Source organism: Phoxinus phoxinus, assembly GCF_949152265.1.
Source record: "Phoxinus phoxinus genome assembly, chromosome: 1".
NCBI lineage: Eukaryota > Metazoa > Chordata > Actinopteri > Cypriniformes > Leuciscidae > Phoxinus > Phoxinus phoxinus.
The window spans coordinates 35,127,953-35,155,432 of record NC_136876.1 but is presented as its reverse complement, the minus strand read 5'-3'; the positions used below and the strand labels follow the sequence as shown (position 1 = coordinate 35,155,432).

The following is a 27,480-nucleotide window of genomic DNA, read 5'->3' as shown; positions in this document are numbered from 1 at the left end:
ATTGTAGTTATTGCTTCATTTCATGACCCTCTCGATCCAAGGCCGGACTGTTTGACAATTATAAGTAGGCTATGTTTCACTTATACACTAGTTTAAGTTTGAATATCTCACGGCAATGTTTTTGAAAGTCACTTATGCTCACCAAGGCTACATTTACTTGAACAAAAATACAGTAAAACCATTTAAAATAACTGTTTTATATTTTATTTTATTTTATTATAAAATGTCATTTATTCCTGTGATGGCCAGTTTTTAAGTGTTGTTTAATGCTTGATGCATTTATTTCGGGATTCTTTGATTACATAAATCCTAAATGTCTTTACTCTTGTCTTTACAGTCACTTTTGATCAATTTAATGCATCCTTGATGAATAATTAAGAAATAAATAAAATTAATAAAAAATTAACCTCTTTTGAATGGTAGTGTATAGCCTATTCCTTAAAAATGATGAAATGTGAAAAAAAGCTGGAAGCACATGGAGTGCAGATTAGAAAATACACAACAGATATCAGACTGGCAGCTGAAACCACAAACAAATAATAATACAGTGCATTTGCAACTAACAGCATAATCTCTGCATATTTTCTGTGTTTGATATGTATATTCAACTGAACACTGCAACCTCTGGCTATTAGCTTCTCAGCTCATTTCTTATTGCACCTAAGATAGCATCTAGAATAGGTCGTTTTTCATGCGCTACACTGTTTTGTACAATGTAAAAATGATTCTCTTTCAGATTAGCTTACATTTCTAAACAGCAACATCATATTTGCATAGGCTACATGTAAAAACAGTAATACAGTGTCTTCCTAAAATGATTCTCAACAGCATAGACATTTATTTTAGCCGCCCATTTGCCCAAGCTGTAGGAAATCGACAGCCGTCTTCACCTCAGTAAGACTTAAAGATCTGCTGCATGAACAGACGCAGTTTCCCATAATTCTTTGCAAGGTGCTTTAATGTAATATTGACTGACTGTAACTCCTGTAGAGATCCTGCAATTCAAATCAGGCTAGAGTTCATTGTCTTCTTGAGATTCTGAAGGCACAGAAGGGAGGCTATTTTGGGCTTAGAGGCGAAGACCGTCCATTACCGTCCCCAAAAAGACTTTTAAGCTTGGAATGAAGATCTTGCCACACCTCACCCATCTAGATCAGAGCAAAATAAGACACATCAACAAATATGATACGGTTTTCTTAACATCTAATAAAGCAAGCAGCTTTGGCACTTATTGAAAAAAATAACTCTAACACACATACTGTACTGTTGATACTAGATAAAGGATAAGCTTACATCTTTATGTCCCAGCACCTGTGAGTCTACAAATGCCCCCAGGATGAGAGACGTGATGGGCAGGTATGTGAATATGAGCTGGCTCTCCTGGTGCAGGCAGAACAGGGAGAAGTAGTTGCGCAGCTCCATGACCTGAATGGCGTTTTCTTGCTGCCGTGAGTCAGAGATCAGAGTGAGGTCACAGTGTGGTCACATCATCTATCATCTAACTATCGTCATCATCTTCCCTGTAGTGACCAATTTCTGCTACTTGCTCATAATGAGCCATCCAGCAGTTAAAACCCACTGGATCATGACTGTTATTAGAAGGTTAAGTGTGTGCCTCCTCACATGACTTGGCATTGCATCATAATGAGACATCCTGTCCTCCAGCTGGCCGGGCTTTTATAAGCATAAAAAGAGGACGGGCCTTTATAAAAGTTATTTTTCGAACAAAATTCAATTGATAAATCCTTAAAATAATTAAAGCTCCAGTCCGTAACTTTTTTGGGTTGAAAATTATCCAAAATAAATTTGAGCAAGTACATATAACCAATCAGTGTTCAAAACTATCTGCTTGCCTTAGCTCGATTCAAAACGGTAAGCTTGTAATAATGTTTTTAATTCCAGTGGTACTGGTGGATTTCCCGTGGGAAATTCGAGCATGTCTTTGAGTCATTACGTCACATCTGAACACATAAAGAAGGAGTCTCGGCTAGTAGGCTATGTTGCGTGTGAGGATGTTGGAGGTGGAGATTTATAGCCTCTCACAGCACTTGATATAATTAAACTTATCAATTTGATGGCGGATTTAGAAAGGTTCAAACGACAATCACCCAGTGACAACTGGATATTCACCCGTTGTAAAATGCAAAAGACTTTGGACTTCGGAGTGGCTACAGAAAAAAAAAGAGACTGGAACCGGGCTCATGCGAAAACAAGGATAATATCGAAAGGGCATTAAATGTAGTCATGCAATGCTGATGTTGTTAACATTAACAATTTGAGAACAAATTATAATTTGCAAGGTTTGACGTGATATGATAAGCGATCGTTAGATTTAATCAGAGCAATTTACTGCAATGCTTTTTCCCCCTTAGTTGGTCAGAACAAAAGTGGATGTTACTTAATTGTTCAGATGACATTTTCCGGTGAAAATTCTTAAGTTGGTCATACTGTACTTCCAAAAAGTATAATCTGATTCCGAATGACAGTATCCACACCAGCGCGGTGATTGACAGCCACACATTGTCCTCAAAACATTGGATTCATCCGCGCTGTGCCATGTCGAGGCACAACTCGATAATTCCGCGAATAACTGCAATTGCAGATTTCGAACAGAGATGGCGACAAAGAGGAAAAACTGCAGACTGCAGCTTTAACAAAATGGTAAAATGAAATAAATGTGCAAAATGGCTAGTCAAATGATCAATTAAATGCTTAAATGCAAACCTGGCCAGTAAAAATATAGATTATAAACTTGCTTGGAATTACTTGGTTGCTTTTGCAATATTTTGAGTGCTCTTGATGCAAATAAATTACATTAGAATAGTGTTGATGTTTTTTTCAGTTTGGTTAATATTACATTAAAAAAAACACAATTTTCTAATTTTGATATTTTTTTAAATGTAATTTATTCATTTATGTATTTTAGCAGTCATCACCCTAGTATTCAGTGTCACACGATCCTTCAGAAATCATTCTAATATGATGACTTGGTGCAAATATTTTTATTATTATCAATGTTGAAATCAGATGTTTAATATTTTTGTGGAAACTGTGATACATTTTTTTAGGATGCTTTGATTAACAGAATGTTCAAAAGAACAGCATTTATTTACGTATACACACACACACACACACACACACACACACACACACACACACACACACACACACACACACATATATATATATATATATACCGTATATATATTAACTCAAATCATTCACAAACCCCTGGTCTAAACCCAAGATGAAAAAAAGGCCTCCTGTTATCTCTGTAAGGCAAGGCAGAGATCCCAGTTCATATTCCTGCGGCATCCCTAAAGGGATTTTGAGGACACAAATTTTGCTCTAGGGCTTTAGTTTCAAGTCCTTCAGATCAATTTCACCTATAAATTAAAGAAATGCATCAGCTCCCCTGAAGCTACTAGTCCCCACGTTTCCCCTCGGCTGATTCTACCTCACAAGCTGCTATAGCTGTAATGTGTGTGTGTGTATGTCTGAGTGTGTGAGCACTGACCTGGACGATGCGGGACTCCAGCTGCTCTACAGAAACCTGTTCTTTAGGCTGCACGGTGGCACTCAGCATTTGTCTCTTCATGACACTGTACTTCTGTAGCGCTCGCTGATGTTCGTGCAAGACCCCTTTCTCGTGCCGTTCACACAAGTCCTGTATGACAACACACATGCACGCTCATTAAAAAGATCCCGGTGTGGCTTGGCTTATTGGTTACCTTATATGCACATTGAGCTTTAGTGCTCATGTGGGTGACATGTTTGAATCCAGCTCGCAACGCATGTCAATTTAGTTACTCATTCCCATTATTTCCTGTCCTCTCTCATTATAATATGCTGATTTGCTGCTCAGTTATAATTGGTGCTATATTCTTAAAAATGGTTCTTATTAGATCAATGTTGAAAAGGTTTTTGCTGGAAACCGTGATTTTTTTTTTATGAATAGAAATACCAAAAGAACAGCATTTATTTGAAACAGAGTTTGTGTAACGTATGTTTCTTGAGCAGCAAATCAGAATATTAGAATGATTCTGAAGGATCAAGTGACAATGGTGAAATAAATAAAGGTACAATAATACTTATAATATTTCACAGTTTTTACTGTATTTTTGATCAAATGAATAAATTTGTTTGTGAACATAAGAGGCTTCTTTCAAAAACTATTAAAGAAATCTTAATTATTCCTAACTTTTAACCGGTAGTGTATATATATATAAAAAAAAAAACATATTTCAGATTATTTCCTAAAAATAGACAAAAAAATAAAGAAATACTTCTCAGCTGAGACTAAAAATGAAACTGCATCAGTACTCACCCTGTACGATTGCAGCAAGTCCAGAAACAGATTTAGTTTTTCCACCACATCATCCTCCTCTCTTCTGCCCTGTATTAAGTAAACAAATTAAATTCCTCAGTAGCAGCGTGCCACCAATTCACGTGGTATGTGTGGGCGGCACAGTACCTGTTGGGCAGCTCTTTCAGACAGAAGTGAGAACTCAACAGAGAGCCCTTTGACAGAGTGTCTAAGAGCAGCCCAGGGACTCTTGCAGGACGCCAGGACAGGCACAGGTGACTCATCTGATCCCAAAGAACTGGAGCAGAGAGAGACCGAAGCTTAAATCTATACGGCCAATAGTCACAAACATCTGCCAATCAAGCTCTCTAAAACCACTGCAATAATAAATATTCCAGTATTTTCTAACTATTCAAACATGTTAAATTACATGTACCATTGTGTGTACGAGATGTACAGTCAAATAGTCAATTTCATTAAAAAAAAATGAATACACTGGTGATTAGTAGACTTGTATCAATCTGTAGGGAGACCCTTTTCACTGGGGTACAAGGCAAGCCCAAGTAAAGTTTTGCTGATAAATCATTGTCTGATGAGGTAGGTTACAGATACGTCTGGAAAAAAAGGCTTACCTATTCATTGAATGTTATCATTTACATAATTTGAATTAAAACTGGAAGGCTGATTGTAATGGCAGCTGAAGCAAAAATATCCTGCGCATCCTCCTTCACTTTTCCCTGTGGAATCCTCGACTTGCAGTCAGTCAGACGATGATTTATAATACAACTCGAGGAGAGGTCAGAATACTACGCAAACCTCCAATAATTAAATATGTTAAATAGAACAAATATTTGTATGCATTTAATCTCACTTTATTGACCAATATACTTGCTGCTGACCTTCGATGATTCAGTTAACCATAAGCAAATATGATTAGATTTTTTGTAAAATTATTATTATTGGTGAAATATGTGTTAAACTTTCTTCTCCTGCATCCTTTTTTTCTGCAATCCAGAATGGCAGCACAGCCCTTAAAAAAAGTTTACCCTGTCATGATTTCCACTGTGTTTTGTGTTATAGGACCCTTATTTTGACGTTCTGTTGCCTCTATGTTTCTGTTTTCTTTTCCAGTGTTTAGTTCCTGTCTGCCTTTGGCTGTGTCTGAAATCCCCCCTTATACCCTTAAATAGTGTACTACATAAAGGGACAGCCATTTGTAGTGAAGTCTGAAACCATAGTGGGCAATTTTGGACACAGCTTTTTGTTTCCTTAGTTACCCTTTTTAGTCATTTAATCAGTTTCACCTGTGTGCCGCCTTGTTATCCTCGTGTTTGTATATACTATATGTTTGAGTCTTTTGTCGTCAGTCATTGGGCCCTATTTTAACGATCTGAAACGCAAGTGTCAAAGCGCAAAGCGCAAGTAACTTTGTGGGCGGATCCCGGCGCTGTTGCTATTTTCCCGGCGGGATAAATGCCTCTTGCGCCTGGCGCAAATCTAAAAGGGGTTGGTCTGACTCTGAAGTAGCTTCATTATTCATAGGTGTGGTTTGGGCGTAACGTGAAATAAACCAATCAGAGCGTCCTCTCACATTCCCTTTAAGAGCAGGCGCGCTTGTTCCACGGCGGATCGCTATTATAACGGCGGATTTGCAAGCGCACGGCAGAAGCGGTTCACAACCGAGGAGACCGACGTTCTCGTCAGGGCCGTAAAACACAGAGAAGTGACATTGGGGATGATGGGAGGAACCCACCCAAATTAGCTTCGGTTAAACAGGCGTATAATTTGGGTAAATGTGTAGCCTAATCTAGATTTTATTTTATTTTTTATCTAGATAGATCTTTTCCACATCTTCACGGACACAACAATGATTTCCCTCGTGTGTTAATATTTTTCCTTGTAATAATGTATGATTTGCAAAAATGAAAACTGCTGCGTCTGTTTATATTTAGAGAATCAAAGTGGATGCGCGTCAACACGCTACATTATGGCCAAGCACGCGCCCTCAAAATACCATATCACTAACGCGCCACTGTCTTTAGACTGGGTTTTTCCTGGTCAGTGGCGCAATTGCTTTCTAAAACTGGAAAATAGCACCAGTGAACTTTTGCGCCGGAACACGCCTTCTCTTTACGCTGAACCGCCCCCGCGAGCGCAAGTTCATTTCCTAATTTACCGACGTGCGTCTGTGGAGGGAAAAGTCCGCTGTGCGCGGGTGCAAAATAGGAATGATACATGCGTCGGTGTTCAAAGTCAATTGCGCTGGGTGCAAGATAGGGCCCAATGTCTTTACATCTTTGTTGTAGAGCTGTTGTGTCTCCTGTTTTTTTTTTTGTGTGTTTGTTGAATAAATACTGTTTGCGTATAGATCCCCGCCTCATCTGTTCTATTCTGCACGTGACACACCTAGACAATTTTATCAAAGCCCTTCACAGAAGATTAAAATGTAAGATTGTCCTAATGAAATGATCTGAAGCTCATACTTTATAATGTTTTGGTGCTGTTTTTGCGAACCATTGGTCTAAGAGACACTGCAAAGATTTAGTCACAACACTCAGGGTGAGTTGGTACCTGAGCTCCTTCCCAAACATCAGCAGATCTGTGGCGTTCTCCTTCGAGCGCTCGGCCATCCTCTCTGCCCGGTCTCGCAGCTTCTGAAAACTGTTATGGATATTTCTGATGAGCTCCCTGCTGGACGAAAACTGACTTTGGATATTTGCTGGGAGGTAATCCTGAAGGAGAAATCACAATACAGGCTATATTTATTAATAAATATTTCACAAATATTTTACATACGAGTAAAATAAAGCTGAATCAAACCTTAGCCTGCGTTGCATATTTACAGGTCATGAACTCATCCCCCAATTTTTTGCAAGCATCTCTAAGCTTAGGTTGGACATCCTGTGGGACATAAAAATGGGAAGTCACAACCTGATGAACATCTATGAAAAACATAAAAAATATACATATATTTTCTCAACCCAAAATTGGCATATCTAATTTATTTTTCTTGCACTATAATATATCATAAAATTCAATCCTGTTTATCTATTCTAGAACTTTGAATTAAGTTGGTGTGCAGGTTTGGCAAAAAAGTCCATACCGAGCCACTGAAGGTAAGGAATGTTTTCACAAGCTCATCTTCAGAAAAGACAGGGTGTCGTGCCACAAGATTTAGGAACCTTCCCAGGGCTCGTCTCCGCCCTTCAATGAACTCTCGCTCTGACATGGAGGTCAGGACTGCAGCGGGGCCAAAGAACAGAGAAAAGATTAAACTTTTCCAGAAACAACAAAACATAGTCCTTCCATTAATACAACACAGCAAGGAGCTTTCTGGTACTCAGTTACTATGGAAGTACAACTTGCTGAAGTCTGCAGAAAATCAGAACAAGTTTACTTTTTTTTAACCTTGGCAGAGCCGCGATTGTTTGTCTGGTGCATTCCCAGAAAGCATTGAATGTCACAGCACAGCCTAAGTGAGAGGTGAACAAGACTATAATCTAAAGGTTTGATCACAAACCCTTCACAGACTGGTATTTTACAGTGAATAAAACAACGGCCTACCTCCTTTCAGCGCCCTTTTGGGAGGAAGCGCCGGCACGGCTCTGTAAGCATATCTCTGAAGCAGGAGCTCATGGAAGACATCAAAATCGCTGTATCGCCGATAGACCGATACTGTAAAACACTGGAAAGAGCACATGGCACATGAACTATCACCGATACATTTAAATAATTCAACTGTAACTGTTGCAATGACTCAACAGTCATTTAAAATAAAAATGACTTGACTGAATGTCATACTTTTATTATATTGAAAAATAAATATTGTTTAATTGTATTTTTCCAGTTGAGGTTCGTTTACAATACTATACTTTGCACCAGTAATAATTTTCTATGAAATGGCTTTTCTTTTGTGTCAAATATAGATTTTAACTTCCTCATTTTTCAATAACAGCCTCTTTGCAAAGTCAGGATTACTGTGACGGGATCACAAACCAGTCTGCGCTGAAATGCACCACGTTCCTTTTCAGACTGGAGAGGATATGATGATTTGCTCATCAAGCTATTTTATCTCATACGATCAAGGACATTGATCCTTCATTATATGAACCCCTTAAGATACTGCACTCTTGAAAATAAAGGTTCTTTGTTGGCATTGATAGTTCCATTCAGAACATCCATGGAACCTTTCCATTCCACAAACGGTTCTTTATAATAGAAAAAGGTTCTTTGGATTATTAATACACGGTTCTTTTAAAAGGATAGTTCACTCAAAAATGTAAATTCTGTATTCAAAATTGGGAATAAAACACTTAATTCATATGGATTAGTTTTATGATCTTTTTATTAACTTTTTGAAGCGTCAAAGTGGTAGTTGCATAGCTGTCAATGGAGGACAGAAAGCTCCCCAATTTTATTAAAAAGATCTTCACTTGTGTTCCGAAGATGAACAAAAGCCTTACAGGTTTGGAACGAAATGAGGGCGAGTAATTAATGACAGAATTTTCGTTTTTGGGTGACCTATCCCTTTAAGAACTGTTCACTGAAAGGTTCTTTGGGGAACTAAAAATATTTCTTCAGCAAAAAATACCTTTTGAAACCTTTATTTTTAAGAGTGTGATCACAAAGACTCATTGCTCTCGGTTTACACATTTATTTTAGGGTGTACACATGTGATGGCATCACCCAAGACGGATGCTAATGCTGAAGTGAGTAATTTGTTCAGCTTAATATGGAGAGAAAAAATGGTTAGGCTCATTTGCCCCACATTTTAGTCTGATTTTTGTTTGTTTGTGCATCATGGCAAGCATGACACTGCAACAATGACTCAACTATTGGTTTAGGGCCTAAACCATTAGTTGAGTCATTGTTAGGGTGTAGACTTGGACCAATCGGTTTTGTCTGATTAATGACAGAAAACTGTCAACTTGAAATGCCGCCTCTAAACTCACTCACCTCACTGGTGACCTGATACTCCACATGTTTAAGAAATAGTCCCTTCTTCTCAGGAATGAGGTCAACTTTGACGGTGTCCTTCTTCAACAGCTCTGCCAGAGTCACGGACAAGATCAGAGGACTCTCCTGAACCGACTGCATCTTTAGACTCTGAAGCTCCTTCGGCTCTCCTAGCTGAGGCTTTGGGAACTCTTAAAAAACATGACATACAACACAATGTATTTAGCGTAGTGTGACAGCCAGATGTGATTACGTGCGGGTGATCACAGTTTCATACTTAATCACTTTAAAGAAGACAAAGACGATGACTTTCTTCCCGTCTCTGTTTCGCGACAGTCTTATGACAGCTGCACATTAATAACACAGCATGAAGGAAAGCTCAAAAGTAACGAGAAGGAATGAGAGAAAAACAATGAACATTGAGCTATGTGGCACACCATATTTTTTTCCGGTGGATTTCTGTGGTTTGTGTGCCCCATTTAGAAAAGAAAATCTGGAAAACGGGAAAAACCAACGTGACTCTGCTTAACAAAAAGTTGTCTCAGCAGATTCAAACCAGGATCTTTGCTTTTGTTTGGTAAAATGCAACAACAACAAAAAACCATTCTAGGCCATTCCATAGAGAGATAAGCAGTTGGCATGCAATGGACAGGAAACTTGGTTTTGCTTAGAGGAGAGAACAGGAAACCTCACTATTAAAGTGCACAGTCAACTGTCATACTGGCAACACCTGAAATAACACAAGAGGCCTGTATTGAATAATAACTTTAACCCTTCAGAGCTGATGAAAAAGCATATAATAAGCCATCGAACAACCAGCCCAACATAACCATAGACCAGAGGAATGTAAATCATACACACATGCTGTATAGGTGCACATGATAACAGTGAAAAATGCTGATGTTGAAATCAGTAATATAAAACCTCCCCATATTGTGCAAATCACTGCAAACAGATGGTGACAGTGAAATGCAGCTTGGATATAATTTAGTTGGGACAGCATGTGAGAGGCAATACAATATCACATGATATGTCGAACACAAGACAGTTTTTATGGAGACTAACTGGAGTTACTGACTTTAAAATTGCATCTGATTAAGCTACACATTTACTACAGTCAGCTGAGGAATTGATCTGCTTTTGCTTACCTTGTATGAAATTCTCCAGGAGTTTGGGACTTGGTGGTTTTCCTTGTTGAGCAAGGGCAATGAGAGCCAAGCCTTTATACAGCGAGACTTTACTTAGGAATCCATCACTATTGTTTACATGTTCGGTTATCTAAAATGTAAATGACATATCTTTCAGTCTGTGCAGAATAAGTCATGGTTCCACAAGAGAACCCAACAAAATCATGATATTTATTCTTATCCAGCTGTAAATAAGGTCACTGAAAGAAAAAAAAGCCTGTGGGATGTAATTGAGCTAACTGTCAGCTACTGTATGGTCTTCCTAACCAATAATAAGACGTAATCCTGGTGCAAGTCTCACCTGGTTTTGAACGGTGATGGAAAGAGATGTTCTGCTGAGAACTCTCAGGAATACACTGATAGGCACTCGTTCATCAGTTCTGGAGCAGATGGCTTGATGCACTTCACGATAGTATGAAGGGACGGATCCTATATGTTAAAGGAATAGTAGTTCATCCAAAAATTAAAATGCTGTCATCAGTTACTCAGCAGCACCATGAGACTTTCTTTAATCCTTGGAACACAAATTAAGCTATTTGTATCCATCTTATAAATGAACATTTCTGTCCCTGCATTGAAAGTCTCACTCAAAACTCAGAGGGTTCAAAACTTTCATAAATAGTAAAATAAATCCATATTAATGGAGCAGTTTAGAGACATGATCACTTTATATGATGAACAGATTTAATTAAGGCTTTATTCACATGTAAACATTGATCAGCAAACAAATATGGTAAACGGCAGCTCAAGCATGCTTAAACTGTCAGAGTTTTGGGTGAATGGAGGGACAGAAATATCTCAGATTTTAAAAAAAAATATCCAAATATAGAAGATTAACGAAGAGTGAGTTATTGATGACATTAAACATTAAATTGATGATAGATTTTTATTTTGGGTGAACTATCCCTTTAAGAGCTCTGTGTTGAAATGACAAATTGACAGAAGAATTGTGACCCTATGATTGTGACTAGGAAACAGTTTTTTTTCTTCTTCTTCTTCTTCAAACAAGCTGATCCCTAAAACACTGACATGACATTGTGGTTGAGCAAAACATTTGTATTATTTTTTATTTATTTATCTAGGCACTTGCACAAGTAGCCTAAATACACAACAGAAACTAAATTAATATCACAAACAAACATATTAATTTTATTTAACAGAAACAGTTTTAGGGGGCTATTTAACAGTTAATAAATAAAGGGGTAAATAAATACTGGCTTTGAGTTCCCATTCGAAATATAAATTGGCCTTCGCAGAGACTTGATTGGCTTAAAAGCATATTCTCACGGCAGCACTGACAGTCTCTATGGCAACATTCAGCGTATAGGAATGGATATTCACTGCATGCATAATCATTGCAATCAAACATTTTGCTGTGCCAACTCGTGAACAAATCGATACAATAGCTAGTATTATAAAGACAGTTTAAACTTGGAGTCGTCAATCTGGACAACTTCGATGAACAAGTCAGTAAACAGGAGAAACAACAATAAAAATAAACATTTACGCAAAAAGACAACAAAGTAAAACGCATAGCTAACTCGCGTTAAAGTGACTCGTGTTTTTAGTCGCGAATTTTCAAAACATCATCATCAGCAAAATCAAGAAAACAAATTCGCAGATAACCGTTCAAATACAGCAAATTAGTACAAAGCTTCAAATACATACATAGACTACATAAAACAGACAGCAAAACATTATCTAAAACTGTGCGATATTTAGCTTAAATGACCGTAATGTCTATTCCCTACCTTCATTGATGTCCCCTGCCATAGTTTAGATGTCATGTGAGAGCGATAGCACCTCCATGTGATTTCCTGCAGAAAAGAGTAGGAATGTCCTTCGCCTTAAAGTTGTAGTGATGTGGAAACACATGGTAGTAGGCTATAGGCTGTGTGTGACAGACATGGGTGGGTGGAGCTGGAGCCTCATGATGCTCTTTTAGGACAAACATATCTTTATGACACTACAGACTGGTTTTGTGTGGTTAGAATGTAATTCACCCATGGGAAGTGAGAAAGCAAAAAAAAAAAAAAAAAATTACTCACAACATGTCATATTGCAACATAGTATTTACCATTATAATAACGTTTTTTTTTTAAGTGTTGCCCACCTGTTGCTGCAACTTGCTTATTATATTTTTTTGCCTACTAATACAGATATTTCTGAAGACGAAAAATGCACGAACAAGGAGCATAAACCTCTAATCTCTTTCCCAGTTCATTGTTCCTCTTTCAGTCAAAATATATTTCTGTTGAAGACAAAACAACACATCCTAAACTAAATCCAACTTAACTTTAAGGAACTAAAAAAAGTCATGATGGGTTGATTTGTCATAAATTATTTGAAATCAAATTAAGTAAAATTTTCCCCTCTGGCTGAGAACGGTTTTAAGACTAGCCTAATTCAAATGCAACCAAAATATCTATATATATATATATATATATATATATATATATATATTCCGTGAATACATGACAACAAAATTTGAGGAAAGCTGAGGTCACATTACAAGTTAGCAAAAATTGATCTGTGCATTGATTTGGAGTCTAACTGACCCATTCCTTGAGACATAAATAGCCTCTGTATTAACATTGCATTAACATTTCCAGTATAGCATATTGTTGACTTATTATCATCATGTATACTTGCTCTGTGAAGCTTAAATGCCAAAGCTCAAAATGACTTATATGCAAATATAATTTTGTGGAAGTATTCACATTGGAAGTGAAAGTGAAAAGGCGCAATTATTTAGACTCAACCAAGGCAGTATTTTAAAGTTGTCTGCTGCTAGTATCTATGCATTGTTGTTTATTACCAGGTTTAGTTAGACAGTTACCAGTTTTTGGTTATGGCACTGAAATTATGCAATTATTGATTCACGAAGTAAAGGTTAATAATCATTTGTAAGACTGCATATGTCATTCCTGACATATTTAAGATAAATTGACCTGTAAAACAGGGTTTTACACCTTAAAATCTGTATGTTCTACAAGTTTGGTGTTTCTAAAATCACTTTCATTTATATATTTTTAAGATGGATGCAACTTTGAAGCATTATTTTGTTTTATGTATTTATTTTTGCTCATTAGTGATAGATTGCTTAAAAAGTCTCACTATATTCAGACAGACTTTCACACTATTTCAAGGGCTGACTAATTAATAATTACTTTGATGACATTGTATATTGACTCATTGACATCTTAAATTTAACACCAATTTCATTTTTGGGGGTTTTCCATCCTGGCATATATCTTTATGTTCAGAGATGTATTATTAATTATTGGATAAATTGCATATTCTATTCAGCAGGAACCATCACACAATTTTAGGTTTCATTTAGGCTTGTTTTGAGAAAATGTTTTGGTTGTCTGTCTTGCACAGAGATATTCAGATATTCATTTATACTGCCATGAATAATTTACCAACAAACTAAATTTTGCTTGGGTTTTAATTCCTTAAGCTTTTGGTCAAAGGTTATTTTTATGGTTTCTTCCTGTGAGGATGTGCATTAAAGGGACAGTCCACCCAAAAATGAAAATGTTGTCATCATTTACTCACCCTCAAGTTGAATGAGTTTCTTTCTTCTGTTGAACACAAAAGAATAGCCTATATAAAAATATCTTCAACATGTCTTCTTTTGTGTTCAACAGAAGAAAGAAACTCATTCAGGTTTGGAACAACTTGAGGGTGTAAATTATGCCAGAATTAAAATTTTTGGTGAACTGTCCCTTAGCCCTTGGGGGGGGGAAATGTAAGGCAGCAATTACATATAGATTTTATATTTTCAAGTGGGTTGAAACATTTTACAGTGTAACAGACAAGAAGTCTTTCCAGGTTTACAGATCAGATGGTATGAAATAATCTAAACAAATAAATAAAAATTCTATGTGCGAAGGATATATTGTATCATTGTTTGCTGAGGCTGTGATTGTGAATGCAACGTTTTAACATTGATTTGTCACCTCTATAAGCCTATTGGCTACTACTACACAAAATATTATGTAAACGTTTCGTTTGATTTCATTTTTATTTTTTATTTTATTATTCAATTTTATTTTATAATAAAAAATAAAAATAAAATTCATAAAAATGGAATATTCCTAGTTTAATACAACATGAGAGACTGTCCTAATTTGTGGTTTCTCCAATAAGCCTCGTGTGTATTATTGTGTCTGACCACTAGATGTCCCTGTTCTCAACAGTTGCCTCATACCGCGATAAACCTCCACTATCTCGGCGTGAGTTTGTTTCGGTGGGCAATCTGGGCATACGGCTCGTTGCTTCTTGGTTGTTCTTCACACACTCACACTGGATTAGAGATCATCTCACCGAGTTTTGTCGGCAGGGAGGAGTCGCGTGGCGTCTGCTAACCCACACACGGACATTTTGACTTCATAAACACCTTCCCCGGTCATTTATGACTAATAAGAACAAAAGGACGGAGGAGTTTCACCGTGGGAATGACGGAGACGCAGACGCAGACAAACGCTTGGCATTAATCTCGGCCAAAGCAAGGGAGATACATCTCGTAACTGGCTGGCATTGCGAGCAACCTGAGGACTGAGTCTTGGATCTGGGAAGGTTTCAGCTCTAAATTAATGCATATCTCGGGGTTGGTGTGCATGCGTGTAGTTTTAATGTATCCAAACAATAGGCAGTTATGAAAAGGAAGTAAGGTCTTGTAATACACGCTTCCCTTGTGTTTACACAGTCAGCCGGTAGGGAAAGGAAAGCTCAAGTCCTGTTTTATACAGCTGGACGCTTCTAAGCAGAGAAGATTCTCTAAATAATTAGCTCTTTGCCGTTGCGTGTTGTTTAAACCCCTCGCTTTACTTAACAACCAGCTTTCGGTTTCTCTCCAGGGCACTGCCGGCGGTTTAAACAACTAATCGCATTTAGCACTATGGGTGAAGGACGATAGATGTGCAATTTTCAGGGAAGAGCAGATCCATGTGTCACTTTGTAATCTAATGACATTGTTTAAACTCCGACAGAAGTTTTAAACTTCCTTCTTTAGTTTCTCTGGGCTCGGAGTGTTATTGCCATAAAGATTATGGCTGCCGTTGTGAATTACTCTCCTCCGTGGTGGGTTAACCTGATACACAGACTGCCTCACTTTAATCTGCAATTTGAACAAACCAGCAGTGATTTTCGCCCAGAGGACTCGTCATACCAGCAGGTAAGTCCATGATGCATTGTAAAAAAAAAAAAAAAATATATATATATATATATATATAGGCTATATATATATATATATATATATGCTATTATGATCAATAACTTTTTTAATATTGTGTTATGTTTAATGCTTTTTACATTGCTTTATTTCTTTAAAATGAAAGCAGTTTTCAACTTTTATTTATAAGTTATACAAAGTCTCAACTAATTTTTTAGTCAGTTTAATGTAATTTCAGTTGAAATGACTTAAACATGCAAATTGATTGTACCGTACAGTTTAAGGCAGCAACTATTTTTACACTGTGTTTGATACTGCGACGTGTAGATGAAATTCTGTTATGTAATATGAAATGCTGTGTGTTAAAAAGGCACATAACAGCAAGTGTTGCTTATATTCAACATAATTGTGCTTTTACCTGAATTAAGTAATTTGTTGGAGACATAAATTGGCTAGTTATTTCGTTCCTAGCCGCTGAGACCTGCAGACACAGAAAGAGCTGGATAACAAAATAGAAAAGAGTATGTGCTCACTGTAGGACAGGAGAAATGCACTTCCTCCTTCACTGTCACAAATTCAAATCAATCAAATAAGAGACCAACATATTATTCATAAATTGAATAGACCTTTACTGCCATGACTGAAGTAGAACAAATTAAGAATACACATTTCAAGCTTTGGCAATATTGTAACATTTGCTAATGAAGCAATTTTAAATTGAATTGTTTAGTGTGGGGGTAGGGTTAGGCTTCAACGAGATGGGGTGACAATTTGGTTTCATTTGGTTAGTTTTCCATTTTGCACTTTCCAGCATAGTGAGATATCTGGTGTCAAAAATATTGTTTTTGGGAAAGGGAAAGGGAAACCCTAAAAAATATAGCGTGAAAAACGCTTAACGTGGCTTAATGTGCTAAAACACTGACCAGGGAAAACCAAATTTCATTTTCACATTTGTTTCACTACTCATTTACTACTAAGACAATGGCACTGTAATCCAGGCAGAAAGACAATAGAGTGGTGCAGGTAAGACGTTTTTTGAAATATTGAAGCCTAAATGCAGTCACCAGTAGTAAAAAGCTATAATAGCCATTCCACCGAATGGGTGACATTTACTTGTTGTAACTTTTCAAAATCAAACTTTATTTTTTTTTATTTTTCAACACTGAATCTAATACTACACATATTTACTTATTCAAAATGTGTATTGGTCAATCTCAGGCAACTTTATTTAATTTTTTACAAGGTTTCTAAGCAAAAGATGGACGCATGTTTTCTCAGTCCTGTTACCGAAACTCATGTGCCATTTAAAAAGCATGTTTAAAAGCATGTCAATTAATTCCTTTGTTTTCCCCACAAGAAAATGTTTATTTTAAATAAATTGTTGGCTATATGTTCAAATAATTGATATTTGTGGCAAAAAAATCACTATATATTAAGGCAAGGGTGTATTAACAAAAAACACAAAGCCATTTTTTTTCATTTTAAAGAAGGCCGAAGCCTCAAGTTTATAATTTTTTAACTAATTTAATTGATTAAACAAATGTATAAATGATGGACCAAACAAAACTGATTAAAACAGTGGTTTAACTTTATTTATTTTAGAAAAATGAAAATAATTTGTAACAGGAATGAGTTACTTGGTAACAGGAATGAGTTACTTGGTAACAGGAATGAACATTGGGTAACAGGAATGAGTGTCCATATGTGTGTGCATGTGTGTGTATGAGAGAGTGTACATGACTGTGTGTACATTAGGGCTGTCACGATGTTAGATTTTTCACACCACGGTTATCGTGGCCAAAAGAATTCACAATATCGATATATCGCGATATCTATAGAAACTTTGGTAGAAAAAAGTTATTAGTCAAATTCATTTTTACTTTGTTTATTTAGTTAGGAATACTACATAACAAGGAATACTGATAGACACGGCACATACATTTTTATTTGCGTTCTATGCAGTCTATGGCAAATTTTTATGAAGGAAGACAAGCATGTTAAGTTTATCTGGTTTCAAACTGGACCGAAACACTGTCTGAATGTTTCCTGAAGAACTGAAAAGTGTGATGAAAAGTCAACAGTGTGATTAATTAATATTAACATCAACACTGATACTTTAACCTGTTAAGTTGCGTAACGTTACCCATTTTTTAAGCTCTTAAACCTATCGTTGCACCAGCGCCAAAAAAAAAAAAATCACGTGCAAATACAACATACAAAAGACGAGTAAAGAAAACGAGGTAGGCTACTTAATAATCACCATTTATTTAAATATATTAACATAGAAACCCGCTGTTAACAGGTTAATGTCACATTTCCCATTCCATGACTAGTAAAATAATCACAACTTACTCTCTGTAAAATGGCGAAATCTGCAGGGTGATGGACAAGGAGATGGGTAAAAAGGTTGCCGGTGTTTCCCCCCTTCGCACTGACCGTAGCCCGACAGATTCTGCAGATTGGGCTGTCTAAAGTGGCATTTTCTTTAAAACCAAAAAACTCCCAGACTGGCTTGCTTATTTTCTTCGGGTGTGGACAGAGCGTTTCACTCTCTTGGTTAGACGACATGGTTCTTCTCAGAATAACGGCGCGGGCGCGCGCTGCATCATCTTCTTGTTTGATAGGTGTCAGCGGGTGCAATACTGCCACAGTGCCACCTGAGAGGTCAACGAGGTACTGGCGCTGGAGTATTTACATGTCATCTTATCATAAGAGTCCTATTCATTTTAAACATTGTGGTTATCGCCAATACCGGTATATTGTCACACTCTAAATTAACACGATGTCGATATTTCATGCTTTGAATATCACGATTATCGTCAATACCGGTATATTGCGACACCCCTAGTGTACATGATTTCTGTGTTGAAGTGATGTATATGTTCTAGTAATACTTCACAGCGAAGGAGGTGGAAAGAGAAAGAAGGAGAGAGAGAAGAAGAGAGAGGGAGGGAGAAAGAGGGAAGTTAAGACAAAAAAGGGAGAAAAGAGATGGTTGCGGGTGTGTCTCGCTCCTTCCATTGCAATATGCCATAATATGGGTGTTTCTGGCACTGGTATAGTAGGATTTCTCTCCATCTTCTAAAAAATATAAGAAATACAAAGACAAAACGTTTAAGTCACTTCGTGGTGGACTGGCTTCCTGGAAGTATGGTGTTCACATTGTAAAACTAATGCTAATGTCTACAAAATAAGTAATTGTAACCTTAAAACTCATAATTCAGGTGAAAATTATTATATCAACTAATATTTACAGTAGTAAATCAACAAAACAGAGGACTCTACTCACTCCTGTTACTTTAACTCACTCCTGTTATTTTCCATATAAGTAACAGGACTGAAAGTAACAGGATTGAGTTTTTAAGCAAAACGTTATCAAATACATGGCATGTGGCCACATAGCATACAGTTAATAGCATGAGGACACTGAGCAAATTCTAGTGACTTGCCAAAAGTTAATATTTTTAAAATAAACAAATACAATTTAAGAAATCATTTAGGTAACAGGACAGTATGTTGAGATTAACCTTCTCAGTCATAGTTACAATTTCATCAAATATACAGAAATTAAAATGAGAGTACTTACTTATGGTCTTCCCATTGCCTTCAGAAGACCCAGATGATGCAACTTCCGGTTGAAAATGTGTCTTTTGGAATATTCCAAGTTTTTCAGAGGGGGGGATGTGTTAGGGTAACAGGACTGAGTGAAAACCCGGGGACACGACTAAAATATGTATTTTATCTAAAATATTAGATACAATATTTTTTTCTCATGAAAAAAATACATTTTAAAGCATAGATTGGATATAAAGTCACACAACAGTGCAACAAAATTCAGATTTCTGAAGGATTTTAATCATTATATTTTATGGTAAAGTTTAGAGATAGAGAGTGGGGACATGCAGAAAATGCTATTTTTTTGTGTTCTATGTAGTTTTAATTTATGTTTTTAATTATACATTTTAAATTTGTAGTTAGCTTAATGTGCAAGACATTTTGCTTAATAATAAAATGTATTTTAGAGTAAATTTTCCTGCAATTTTATACATATAATGTCCTGGGGACAGAAATGTCACCCTTTCGGTGTGTGTCGCGGTTCTGACAACTATTTAAGTTTTTATCTAAAAACATTTTCTCTGAAAGTTTGAGTTAGAATAGTTTATAAGAGCACAATTGTAAGCATAAATAGGCTGTAAAAGCGGACTGAGTTTATTTATTCATTGTGATAACGTTTAATGTCCCCGACAGCCTCTGTTGTCCAATTTAGCCACTCGTTAGCAACCGCCTTTTTCAAGGCGTAACACGTAACCGCTTTAAAAAAAATCATGAGTGGTGTAATGTATTTTATGTTGTAATATAAAACATTAAAGTGTCTTGAGCTTGTGTTAACCACAGATCTTATTTAAGTAATTTAACCAAAATCCCATTTAAAAAAACACAGACTCTGGGACGATGGTACCGGAAGTGCTAAAATGATAACTCGTTTCCGAGTTTTTGCCTACAAAAAATGCGTCATACCTGAACCTGACCCACTCAATTTTGTTTACATTAAAAGTTTTTTCCCCCTTAAAAAAACCTATAAAAGGAAAAGCTTGGTGTACCAAGACATTGATATTAAAAGCAAACTCAATATACACCTTATTGTTGATGCGTTCTATATAAAGGCAAGCGCAAGAATATGGATGCAAGTTTAAAACGCTTAATGTGAAACTTTAAGCGTTTTCTTTAAAACAGTTTTCTGTGGTAAAGATATTGCATAATATATTGTCTTCGATTATGGTGCCATTGGCCAAAGAAAACATTAAGCAAGTCATCTTGCTTAAACCAAAGTTAATTTGAACGCACCTGACGTCGCGACTTCCCAATTTAAATACGAACTTCCCAGGAGGACTTCAACACATCGAGAAATCCTGATACTTTGATGTGAAACATTTCTTTGTCTATCACATTATAGGACCAGAACAAACTGTTAATTTTATCTCGAGTTAATAGCTTAAAGTAGGGCTAGGCGATATGGCCAAAAAAAAAAATCACGATATTTTTTTTTTATATCAGTCGATATCGATAATTATCGATAAATGTCAAATCTTTATTTATTTCTAGTTTAAAGACAGATTTTTACTCCTAAGTGAAAGCTGTAGAAACCAGAGCGTTGTGTTTTTAAACTACTCTTTATTGTCAGAACATATCATGACAAACACTTGCCAAACAGGTGAACATTCACAAATCTGAGGTAGAACATTCAAACATTTGACATTTTTCCTTAAAATAAATATCTTTATTTCAGTAGTATTAGCTTGAGTTAGGATGCAGATTTACTTTATACAATTTACCGGTATGTTCATTAACAAAAACAGTAACATCTGTTAAAAAAAAGTAACAACATTATTTTTATTTGGTAAAATGTAATATTCTTTAGTTTTATTAAAAGTTACCATTGGTCATCCAGCGTCATGCATTTAGATCATGATGATAACCACAGATAAAATGTAACTTTATGGTTTCTATGGTATTTATGAAAATCAGTAGCCTAAATACATTATTAAAAACTGTAATTATATTCCATTAGTCCTTTAATACATTGTCTACATTAATAATATTATACAATTCAATATATATATCCCACATTTCATGGTGCAGTTAATATTACTAGGCTAACGTTACAGTAACGTTAAATCCGTGGTAAATGATGGGAATGTGTCGACGGAGAAGCTTCTGACTGTATCGTTGTTCACAGTGCGTCTCCTGTTCGTCAGCGCCGCTTCATCTGCCTTTAAACTAGCTTAAATCACTGAGACGTGTGTTCCTCGCTGAATTCAAGCGCTTCTCACTGGATCTCCTGACCGAGAGCGATCAGAGTAAACGCGTCTGCTCTAGTGAGCTCGCGCTGCGCTCCCGTTTGGACTTTGAGCCGAGCGGATAAACGGTCCGTGTGGCGCGCGGTTCAAATGAGATTCGTTCCGCTTTTGGCGCAAAAACATTATCGAACATTTATCGAGCTCTTGATATCGTTTTATCGAGAAAAATTATATCGCGATAATTATCGTTATCGTTTTATCGCCCAGCCCTAGCTTAAAGAGATTACACAGATTTTGTTTTTTTAATGTGCATTTTGTGCCATAAAAATGCAATGGCGATCATTCAATCTTTATAATGCTTTCATAATTGTTATTGTAATGCTTGCATGTCTCTAATGCTGAACACACCCAGGTGTGGTTGTTGAAGGTTGGCTTCGGAGGACCCTTTGAACTTCTTGGCTGTAGGCTTTCGTCATAGAGACAACAGATGTCCTACAGACAAGCCAGGAGTGTCTTCAGCCTCGTGACATTGTCTAATCAAAGCTCCTTAAATCAAGTTTGGCCTTCTCTGTTGTTCGCTTTTATGGAGTGTTGGAATAAACCAGTTGGTATCATAGAATACTAATGTATAAAAGCCAGAATTGTGGCTGGCCATCAGAGAGCAACTTTTGAATGACAAATTTAGACATTTGAATGAAATTGAGAAGCCAGTACCATATATTGTCAGAACTACATAGGCACATAATCATGATTTGTTGTTGCACCTATAACAGGGTTATTCAAGGTGCTCTATGTACGGTCACAATAGCTATTTGATGCCTTGTAAATGGTCCACTTAATGGTTCACTGTGATTTTTTTTTTTTTTTTTTTACAAAATATGGTATTTGTTTGTTTCGTTTTTATAATTATGCAGTAGGGCTGTCACTATACAATTTTGCGGTTCTCCGTACCAATTTCGGTACCTGAGCAAAAACTGTTGAATTATATACGTTCAAATTTGTCGCGTTTTGTCTCGTCCGTTAGTTATTACTGCCAATCATCGCAGTTTCCAATTCAATCGAGCATTTAAACATGGTCAATCAAGACATTTTGCAGTGTTTATCAGCGTGAAAAACTAAGCAGGAGAAAGGCTCCCTTTATAATCTTTAAGGTCGCGTGTCCACCAAAACATTTTAGCCAGCTGAAAACCCCTACCTGTGGGCTCTTGAGAGCGCTTTATTTGTCCCGCCCCTCCTCCAAATGTGATTGGCTGGGTAATAAGTGACCATGGTGAGCGCTGCGGTGGACCTTAGGGCTGTCAATCTCAAAAGCGCAAGTTTACTGAATTCTGCACCTAGAATTTGCGAAAACACACTATTTGATAATGATCACACTATTATAAAACTCGCATAAAAAAAAAGCTGTTTTATTTGTACATTTTCAGCTTACTTACTAGCGCCTCTGATAAGCCATTGCGTTCACAGGCACACACTCAACAGATATGATTGTGATTTAGCTACATGCATGTAAAAACACACTGTAAATAGAAACCTTTGATGCTCAAACACAAACGAAAGTGTTTGAAAGTAGCATCTATTGGCGGGTACCGAATATACCCGATACTCAGTACTGGTACTGCAGAAATGCTGGTATACCGTCAACTTGGTTTTTTTTTTTAGCGCCGGTAGTACTGCCATGTTTGACAAGCCTATTATGCTGTCATACAGGTGATAAATTGGTTGTGTGGCAATGACTGATTGGGTACTGTAGTAATAATTTAGGCATAGTCAACACAGTTTTGGCTTCAGGATGCAGACCATTCAAAAGTTTGGGGTTAGTAAGATTTTGTGGTTGTTTTAGAAAAGAGTTTCTTATGCTCATCAAGGCTGCATTTATTTGATCAAAGATAAGGTTAGAACTGCAATATTGTGAAATAGTACAAATGTTTCATATTTTAAAATATTTAATGTATAATGTGCTAACCTACATGTTATTTAGTAGTTATATTAAAGCCAACATAGTTTTGGACTGTATCACCATGACACTGTTTGATTAAAAGTAATTGCGAAAAAACTGAAGTTAGTTGTTTAGTTAACAGATGCCATTTGATTTTATATTTGTTTTTTGTTTTTAATGAATTGCAATGAGATGTATAAGTGTGACTTATGTGTTTAGACACTGGCTAGGGGCCGGTGTATATGTGCACATAGAATCACTTCTCTTTCAAAACTAGAAGCTACAAGTGTAGTGGAACTAGATCAAGGAATGAGTGGATTCATTTAGACACAGCAGTTGCAAGCTGACAGCCGACATAATGCTCAGTTCCTGCTTATCTTCTGGCTTTTTCTACTGAAAAGTTGGTCATTGAGATGTTAAGATGCGCGAGAAAGCAGAGCAGAGGTAAAGTCAGAAAATTCAGTGCTTCTAGATCATAAAGCCCAGGATAGACTGTCAGCTGTTTGAAAATATGTTTCACCGAGCCAACAGGGTTGGAAGAATGTCTTAAAACAGCATGGCAGGAGCAGTCTTAAGCAAGAGACTTAGATGAAGCAAAGATTCTCTGTTTTTACAGTTGTGCTAAGGGGTCTATCCCTCCTGCCAAATGCAATTGACATCAGTTGCATATAGCATTACAGATAACACGTGAACTGTCTAGAAGCTCATCTGCCATGGATGGAGAGGAAGGTCTGGCTCCTATCCACTAGGTTGTATTTGTTATAATTTGACAAGTGCCCTTTTGCCGCACCAAGTAGTCATTTTAGCAATTCAATCATTTAAATGCGTTTTTTTTTTTTCTTGGAAAATCAACATTTCGATTTTTTTTCACCACATCAGCTAAATAATATTATCAGTTTTCTTAGATTTAGAATAATAAAAATCTGTCTATTAAAAATATCTTACATTTTTTGCTGATAATATTACAGTTTGTCAATACATTAAGCATACAAAATATTACATTTAAATGATTTAATTGCTAAAAAAAATAACTCTGTAAATTATATCACATACTTTACTTTACTGATAAGACCAACCATTCACTAATGTATTGACTGAGGAAATATTTGTTTACTTATTTGCAATTGACAGGACGCTCAAGCAGCTTGTATAGCAGCCTGTTCTCTCTAACATTTGTCTTGGAGTCAAAGCACACATAGTTGAATGATAGCAGACAGCACAGCTGAGGATGGGGAAGGGGGAGCGAGAGAGAGGACACCTGCTGTCCATTGAATGGCGCTTGTTTCAAGGATTGGAATTAACTAGAGATGTCATCTCGTTTGGCCACTAGTTAGGGGTTAAGCTCACTCCTGAGTCCTGATGCCCCTTGGGATTTCCTTGATGCGCTTATCTGGGAACTTTGTACTAGTTTTAATTTCAGCTCAGTATTTTTTACTTCTGATGGTCTGGTTCCATTAAAAAGAACAAAGGCAGACTCTCTTTTAGCACAAAATCATTATTTAATAATGCTGCAGCCTAAATATTCAGTTGTTGGGGACTCCATGGGCTTGCAGATGACAGGTTGTTAATGTTGCTCTGTAGACCGTGTCAAGAAATGTGAAGTTGCTATCTAATGCAATAAATGCATGTACTGAAGATGGCTTGGGTCATGGGTCTGTGTAAATATGCCATGTATTTAGTTGTAGCTGTATCTTGAATTAACCTTTGTGAAAATAGTTTTTCATAAAATTAACTTTATTTTATAGCATTGACAACATACAGTACCGGTAGTTGTGCTTGCCACGTCATGAACTATGTATGAATCATTTTAAAATGTAATTTTCTAAACGTTTAACTGTAAGTACAGATAATAAATGAAGTCTCTTATGCTCACCAAGGCTACATTTATTTGGTCACAGTAAAACCGTATTTTGCTAAATTTAAAAGAACGATTTAAAAGAACTGTTTTCTATTTTTAAAATGTAGTTCATTCATGTCAAAGCTAAATTCTGATGATGAATAGTCTATAAAGTCAAAAACAGCATTTATTAGAAATATAATTTTTCGTAACAATATGAACCTCTTTACTCTCCCGTTTGATCAGTTTAATTAGTCCTTGCTACATACAAAATATTAATTTATATAAAAAAAAATATAAAATATATATATATACTTGCCCCCAAACTTTTGATTTATTTTAAATATATATATATATATATTAATATTGTAGTTTGCCTGAAATCATGTCAATACCAAGTTATTTTTAAATGTTACAAGTAAATTTGATGATGTAAAATGAATTCTGAGTTTTGCAAAAAATTATGATTAACTGTTATTTATAGGCCCGATTAAAGTATAACAAACTCTTTAGACAAATGTAAAATATATTTCATATTGGCCGAACTCTTAAATCTTTGTGGCCACCATTCCGTTTGTTTACTCGAGTGCACTGAATCAATGTCTAATATTCTAGTTGAACCTCACCCTTTCGCATCCCCAAACAATTGTCATTGGCCATCAGTGGGTATTGCACTGAGAGAAGCATGTCTCGCATGTTTACAAAGGCCAGGACTGTGGGAGTTTGAGCAGTGCTTCTCACGAATAGTCGTGGATGAAAGCCACGCTATGAAGGGGGGAGGTCCAGTCAGCTGGATGATGGATGAGACTGGAGCTCTGGGTTTGTTTGGGTGAGGACAGACCTGCCAGCGGATGAAGAGGGCACACGAGGCTAACTTGAGTGTGCCGCCACTGGGTTGTCTGCCACAAGTTGATTAACCTAAATATAGTTTGGGAAATCTCGTATAGTACGGTATTTGATTTCCATCCAGAGTTGGGAATGGGTATGTGAACAAGTTAAGAATAAACGGACTTAATTTTTAACGGACATAATTTCATATTGCCTTGTAAAAAGAGGTGATATTTAGTCTTCTCTTCAACTAAACCATGTCTTTTACTTGCTTGGACTGTTCTTTCTAAGCACATTTTTCTGGAGTTTAAGTGTATTTGAATTTAAAGTTCCAATATTGCCGTTGTTTGTTTCAAAGTAAACATTTAAATCCATAAACAAGGCTTTTTACTTGCAGCTTAAAGACAGATTATTAGTAAGAACCTTAATTAGATTCATAATTGTATTCAGAGACTCTACTGGAAATTTGATTAGCATCATCTACCCAGATTCTATTCAGTTCTGTAAGAAACTAATCATATTAGGACTGTGCGATCTGTGGTTGCACAGTCCTAATATGTCTAATTGCGATTTTTCTGACAGATATTGCGATTTTAATTTTGCAAAGTCAAGCTTCAGCTTACTATTCTCAATAGGGTTCAGCACACACTTTACATTTAAAGGAGTACAACAAGCAGATGCAGTGTGCCTTTCTTATTAGTGTTAATTTTTTCAGCTATTTTTATTTATTTATTTAGTGGACTCGCTACCGCATTCCCGACAAACCCGCTCTGAATTAACCGGACTGCACTGGACAACTACGCTGCCACGTCATGTAATGCGCAAGCCATAGTGAACTGTATAATAATGACGAGTTTAGTTTACTCACGGAGAGCCGGAGGATTACGGATGAACATAAACAGTGCATAGTCGACGTAATCAAACAAACCATAATTTGCTTCTTGTTAGTGATAGTTGGAAAGAGATTGTATTTATAATTAGAGGGATAAGACGTTTCTTCTTTTAGAAGCAAATTATTTGACAAAATTAACCCCTGTGTGTGAACTAAAAAATGTGCAAAAGCTGTCACTAAGCAGTACTCACCCTTGTACCTTATTTACCCCTAAAGCAGGCGTGTCCAATCATGGTCCTGCAAGGCCAACGTCCCGCAGAGTTTTGCTCCAACTTGTCCCAAAATACCTACCTGGAAGATTCTAGTAATCCTGAAGACATTGTTATGTTTACCTTGATTCAGGTGTGTTTAATTGGGGGTGGAAACCAATTTCTGATCTGCAGGACGGTGTCCCTCCAGGAGCAGGATTGGACATCTCTGCCATAAAGGGTGCATATTATTACCTAAAGTGTACATGTTGGTGCCTAAAATGAACACATTAGTACCTTAATAGTCCATTTTAGAACCTTTTAAAAGGGTACCACCTATTGACAGGTTTTTTTTTTTCTGAGAGTGTGTGTG

General features: G+C 36.6%; 2 protein-coding genes across 5 annotated transcripts in view; one reads left to right on the top strand and one right to left on the bottom strand.

Annotated features, from left to right (window-relative positions):
* Positions 1-188: 188 nt before the first annotated feature.
* Positions 189-27,199, bottom strand: snx8a (sorting nexin 8a). 3 transcript variants are annotated; one of them, XM_079606091.1, is made up of 15 exons: positions 27,111-27,194; positions 16,047-16,109; positions 12,201-12,266; positions 10,751-10,878; positions 10,411-10,540; positions 9,263-9,453; positions 7,871-7,991; positions 7,410-7,546; positions 7,127-7,207; positions 6,878-7,038; positions 4,475-4,604; positions 4,328-4,396; positions 3,518-3,667; positions 1,294-1,443; positions 189-1,148 (listed from the first exon to the last, which is right to left on the bottom strand). In XM_079606091.1, the coding sequence occupies exons 3-15, from the start codon at positions 12,220-12,222 to the stop codon at positions 1,059-1,061; spliced, it is 1,560 nt and encodes a 519-aa protein (XP_079462217.1). In that variant the 5' UTR covers positions 12,223-12,266; positions 16,047-16,109; positions 27,111-27,194; the 3' UTR covers positions 189-1,058. The 3 variants fall into 3 exon arrangements, with proteins under 3 accessions (XP_079462217.1, XP_079462218.1, XP_079462216.1); XM_079606092.1 differs by lacking the exon at positions 16,047-16,109 and having other exon boundaries at positions 27,111-27,199; XM_079606090.1 differs by lacking the exons at positions 16,047-16,109; positions 27,111-27,194 and having other exon boundaries at positions 12,201-12,365.
* Positions 14,644-27,480, top strand: part of ttyh3a (tweety family member 3a) — a 68,981-nt gene continuing 56,144 nt past the window's right edge. For both annotated transcript variants that reach the window (XM_079606064.1, XM_079606063.1), the window contains exon 1: positions 14,644-15,631. In XM_079606064.1, the coding sequence (XP_079462190.1) occupies positions 15,506-15,631 (126 nt within the window). In that variant the 5' untranslated portion in view covers positions 14,644-15,505. The remainder of the gene's footprint in view (positions 15,632-27,480) is intronic.